The sequence below is a fragment of the Myotis brandtii genome, unplaced genomic scaffold (genome assembly GCF_000412655.1).
Source record: "Myotis brandtii unplaced genomic scaffold, ASM41265v1 scaffold561, whole genome shotgun sequence".
Lineage (NCBI taxonomy): Eukaryota > Metazoa > Chordata > Mammalia > Chiroptera > Vespertilionidae > Myotis > Myotis brandtii.
This window is the reverse complement of record NW_005370085.1, coordinates 108,505-114,300: the sequence shown is the minus strand read 5'-3', so window position 1 is coordinate 114,300 and position 5,796 is coordinate 108,505. Positions and strand designations below refer to the sequence as shown.

General features: G+C 51.2%; 1 protein-coding gene across 1 annotated transcript in view; it reads right to left on the bottom strand.

Annotated features, from left to right (window-relative positions):
- The window catches only part of BNC1 (basonuclin 1), a 41,907-nt gene that overhangs the window by 6,853 nt on the left and 29,258 nt on the right, over window positions 1-5,796 (bottom strand). Inside the window, exon 7 of the mRNA XM_014549584.1 lies at window positions 4,988-5,796. Within this exon, the coding sequence (XP_014405070.1) occupies window positions 4,988-5,796 (809 nt within the window). The remainder of the gene's footprint in view (window positions 1-4,987) is intronic.

Genomic DNA, 5,796 nt, shown 5'->3' with positions numbered 1-5,796 from the left:
GGCCAACGCTCTATCCACTGAGCCAAACCGGGCAGGTTTAGTATTTTAAGCGATATAAAATATATAGTTTTTTCCAGTTTTAAAGAGTCTTGAGGTTTGAAGAATTTATAAAGGGCTCTGGCCAGGTAGCTCAGTTGGCTAGAGCATCGTCCTGATACACCAACATTGTGGGGTCGGTCCCCGGTCAGGGCACATACAAGCAACAACCAGTGAGTGCAGAAATAAGTGGAACAACAAATTGATGTTTCTCTTTCTATCTCCCTGCCCCCTTCTCTCTCTAAAAGGAAAAGAACTTGTAAAGGGATTGTGCGGCCAAAACTTTTGAGAGCAGCTGCTTCCCTCCGACCGCTTCTTCCAGGCAGCCTTCCCTAACTCCTCAGTCTGGTCAGGTGCCCTCCCCTGTGCCCACAGCAGCCTATGCATCTCCCACAAGAGCAGCCACCACATTCAGTGTAAGCACCTGTTGAACGGGTCTGTCCCCACCCAGGCCTTCGTGGGCAGAGATGTGTCCACAGCACCTAACGTAGACAGTTATTAAATATCTGTTGATGAGTCCTAGCTGGTTAGACTCAGTGTACAGAGCATCGGCCTGCAGACTGAAGGGTCCCAGATTCGATTCTGGTCAAGGGCACATATCTCGGTTGCAGGCTCCTCCCCGGCCCAGGCCCTGGTTGGGGAGCGTGCAGGAGGCAACCAATTGATGTGTTTCTCTGACATTGATGTTTCTCTCTGTCTTTCCCTCTCTCTTCCACTCTATCTAAAAATAAATAAAAACAATCAAAAGCCTGGCTGGCGTGGCTCAGTGGTTGAGTGTCAACCTGTGAACCAGGAGGTCATGGTTTGATTCCCGTTCAGGGCACATGCCCGGGTTGCGGGCTCAATTCCTAGTGTAGGATGTGCAGGAGGCAGCTGATGGATGATTCTCTCTCATCACTGATGTTTCTATCTCTCCCTCTCCCTCTCCCTTCCTCTCTGAAATCAATGAAAATATATTTAAAAAAATAAAAAAGTGAAAAAAAGTGAATGGAAGAATATCCTCGGTGAGGATTAACAAAACAAAAAGTCTGTTGGCTACATAAGCACCGAGGGTGCGGCCCCAGCCCCTTCCGGCCGGGTCTTGGTCACTGCTGCTGGCGGGAGCAGAGTGGCTGGAAGAGGGGAAGACAGCCCTGACCGGTTTGGCTCAGTGGATAGAGCGTCGGCCTGCGGACTGAAGGGTCCCAGGTTTGATTCCAGTCAAGGGCATGTACCTTGGTTGCGGGCACAGCCCCAGTGGGGAGTATACGGGAGGCAGCTGATCGATGTTTCTCTCTCATCAATGTTTCTAGCTCTCTATCCCTCTCCCTTCCTCTCTGTAAAAAATCAATAAAATATATTTGGAAAAAAAAAAAAAAGAGGGGAAGACAGTTATCGCCACAGCGACAGGGTCTGGCCTCTGACTCAGAAAAACGGCGGTGGAGCCAGTGGAGCCGGGGCTGCCCAGAGTCTTAGCTCACCTGGTGCCATTGTAACCCCAGATTCTATGCCAAAGCCCAGGCTACTAGAACTAGTACTTTAACTTCAGAAAGCAAGATGTTTTCCTGTGCTGGGGGAGGAGGCGTGTATGTACAAGTAGGACAGAAAGTAAGAAAATGTTAAATAATTAAAAAAAGAAATAGCCCTTAGCCAGTTTGGCTCAGTGGATAGAGCGCCGGCCTGCGGACGGAAGGGTCCCGGGTTCGATTCTGGGCGAGGGCACATGCCCAGGGTTGTGGGCTCCATCCCCGGGGCGGGGGAGGGGGGGTGGAGTGTAGAAGGCAGCTGATCAATGATTCTCTCTCATCATGGATATTTTTCTCTCTCTCCCCCTTCCTCTCAGAAATCAATAAAAATATATTTTTTTTTAAAAAAAAGAAACAGAAAATGAAATCCTATGTGAATTCAGCATAACTTCTAGTTTAGTAGACGCGGTAGGCCGAACAGTATTGTCAACATGAAGGACAACCTGACTGACACGCCGCTCTCTTCTTCACAATAACAGCTTGTTCGCCAACAGACCTTCCTCCTGGACGATGGATGGGGAAGGCGGGGCCGCTCAGCAGGGTGTCCTGGTGGTTTGGTTCAACATCGAAGCCGCGGAGACAGGCATTTTAACCACTATCACCTGTGCTCTCTCCTCTGTGTGTGTGCTTCTGAGTGGTTCTCAACCTTGGCTGCACATTAGAATCACCTGGGAATCTTTTTAAAATCCTGATTTCTGGGCCTCATCCTCCGGAAATTCTGTTTCTTTGTTACTCATGTTGTGGCCCCACCCCATAACAAAGAAACAGAATTTCTTCTGGTCTACATTTTCTCCCTGTTTATAAAGTGCCGGGACTGACCAGCAGACCCCGAGTGATGGATAAATGATTATTTTGACATATGTTTTTGTGAAAGAGAGGGCTAAGGGACTGCCTGGCTAAAGGAACCAGACAGTCCCGTTTGTCTGTCTTTTTAGGCTTTTATTGTAGTAATAGCTTGAATTAAAATTAATTTTTAGATATTATTAGCAGGGTAAGTATTTTTGAGAAAATATATGTATTGGTAGTGTTTTTTAAACAAGGTCGTGTCTAAAGACTAAATATAGAGATTCTAGTAAAACACCTGGGGGCTCAGACTTGTTTGGAAAAGTCAAGGCAGGGGCTGCCGCCCTCGGCCAGGTCCCCCTCGAGGCCTTCGACCTTTTGGAGAACTTTTTTCATCAACTTTCCAACCAAGTCTCGCATTTTCCCCATAATAAAGCAGGCCTTCCAGTTTGGACTAAGACAGTGGTGGCATGGAGCTGTCTCAGGTCACGCTCGTTTGAGCAAAATGTGTAACATGTTAATACTCTCAGAACCATGTGTAGCATGAATCATACTGCGTTTCGTCAGAGAGCTGGTCCTTCCCTGAAAGCCTGGGGAGCAAGGTGACCTGAAGCGGGGTGATGGGACTCAAGTTCATGAAGAAAAGCACACGCGGGACGGTAATGCCAGTGCCGGGCCCCGAGTGATGAGACGCCCGGGAAACTCTGCAAACAGTTCGACTCCTGAGGGTCAGGCAAACCCAGCACCGACAGACGTCTCGTCTTCCATCCCAACCTCCTGAAGTAACCTGTGAAGTGCCTTTCCTCTTTGAAATCTTCATATTTAAAAAAATCTCCCATTAGGCCGTCACCCCTCCTTTCCATTAGAGCTTGGCTAACTAGGGATCAGAGGAAATATTGGAGGAAATGTTTCATTTGGTGGACTTCACGTTAGACAGTGAAAACCAGACAAGTTTTGGGAAGCCAAAGGGATCATTTTAAAACAGCGGTTCTCAACCTGTGGGTCGCGACCCCTTTGGCGGTCGAACGACCCTTTCACAGGGCTCGCCTAAGACCATCCTGCATATCAGATATTTACATGATGATTCATCACAGTAGCAACATTACAGTTATGAAGTAGCAACGAAAATAATTTTATGGTTGGGTCACAACATGAGGAACTGTGTTTAAAGGGCCAGAAGGTTGAGAACCACTGTTTTAAAAGCACCCTCCAGCCCTAGCTGGCTTGGCTCAGTGGACAGAGCGTCGGCCCACAGACTGAAGGGTCCCAGGTTCGATTTTGGTCAAGGGCACGAACCTCAGTTGCAGGCACAATCCCCGGCCCAGGTCGGGGTGTGTGAGGCAGGCAACCAATCGAGGTGTCTCTCTCACATCAATGTTTCTCTCTGTCTCATCCCCTCCCTTCTGCTCGCTCTAAAAATCAACGGAAAAATACCCTCAGGTGAGGATTAACAATAAAATCGCCCTCCTCCAGCGGCCTGTCTGACCCAGGGCTGCAGGCCTCCCTGGGAGAGCTAGCTCACAAATTCCTCGTGCCAAAGCCTGGGGGTGGAACGTGTCTCTGAATTCAGAATTTCTCAGACTTCGGAAAAAGCAGAATGATGCACAGACTGTAATATCGTTTTAGTGCCTCCCTAACAAACCCATTACTATTTCTGCGCGAATAGATAAAAAAAAATTCCACACAAAAGGTGATTTTAAAAACATTGCAAATAGCCTCACATCATTTCAGGTCACGTCTTGGGGCCAAATGAGTCAAGGTTTTGGAAGCAAAAATTCAGAAGAGTGGATCTATAGCAGGGGTCCTCAAACGTTTTAAACAGGGGGCCAGTTCACTGTCCCTCAGACCGTTGGAGGGCCGGACTATAGTTTAAAAAAAAAAACTATGAACAAATTCCTATGCACACTGCACATATCTTATTTTGAAGTAAAAAAATAAAACGGGAACCAATACAATATCTGTATTTGCATGTGGCCCGCGGGCCGTAGTTTGAGGACCCCTGATCTATAGGATAGTGTTTTTCAAACTGTGGTCCCCGGCCCGGCAATCTTTGTATCACCTGGGCACGTAGAAATGCAAAGTCTTAGGCTCCGCCCAGAGCCCCTGCAGTGGAAGTTCTAGGAGCCAGGTGATTCTGATGCAGGTTAGAGTTTAAGAACCACCACCTTGCCCTGGCCGGTATGGCTCAGTGGATAGAGCGTCAGCCTGCGGACTGAAGGGTCCCAGGTTCGATTCTGGTCAAGGGCACATGCCTGGGTTGTGGGCTCCATCCCCAGTGGGGGGCGTGCAGGAGGCAGCTGATCCATGATTCTCTCTCATCATTGATGTTTCTCCCTCTCCCTTCCTCTCTGAAATCAATTAAAAAAATATCTCTCTATATAAAAGCCTAAGCGACCGAACAACCGGTTGACCGGCTGCTATGACGTGCACTATCCACCAGGGGACAGACGCTCAACACACAGGATTGGGCTCCCTCCTGTCTAGACTGGGCCTGCGGGGACTGGGCCGAAACCAGCTCTCTGACATCCGCTGAAGGGTCCCTGATTGTGAGAGGGCGCAGGCCAGGCCGAGGGACCCCACCGGTGCACGAATCCGGGCCTCTAGTATATATATATATAAAGAACTGCCACGTTAGGACAAACAGTTGCCAACAGGCACCTCACCTGTCCCTGCTCCTGCGGGAAGGGAAGGTGGCCTGGCAGCCCTCCACCGTGCACACGTGCGTCTCCTTGGAGTGCGTGTTCTTGTGGTGCATCTTCACGCCGCAAGCGTTCTTGAAGGTCTTCTGACAGATGTCACACTGGTGGCGACTCTCTTCCTTCTGCCTCGCCAACGCGTGCGGACCCGCGGGCTCCAGGTCCTTGGAATCTTCGAAACAAGGGAAAGCCATTCCTCGGGTGGACAAGGCGCCCAGGAGGCCCCCGGCCAGCAGGTGCTGCTGCAGCCTGACGTAGTCCGGGAAAGGGATGCAGGGCTCCAGCCCAGGAGGGAGGCGGAGCTCCCGGCCGCCTTCCTCCGCCTCCCCGGGCACCAGGGTCAGCGCTGGCTTCTGCTCCAGCTCCGTCTCCCTCTCCGAGTTGCGCGTGGCCTGCTCGGGGGTCCTGCTGATGACCCCCCTGGGCTCGATCACCGACGAGAGGTGGCAGGCCGGCTGCCCTTCGGGAGGAGGCCTCCCTGGGCATCCTCCCTGCTGCTCCTCCAGCGCCCCGTCCGACCCGGGGCTGCAGGCCTCCAGCTCGTCTTCGCTGACCACCTGCAGGGGCCGATCTTCATCGGAGCTGAGCGCCCGCCTCTTCTCATCAGCCGTTCCCACGGCCTCCTTCTCGATCTTGATGGGCATGCTGGACTTGCGGGATTTCTTCTTGGGGAGGGCATCGGACGGCACGTCGGCGGAAACCAGCTGTTCCGAGATGGAGGACGACAGCAGGGGGAGAGACGGCAGCATCCCGGGCGTGGTGGCCAGCACCGCGGG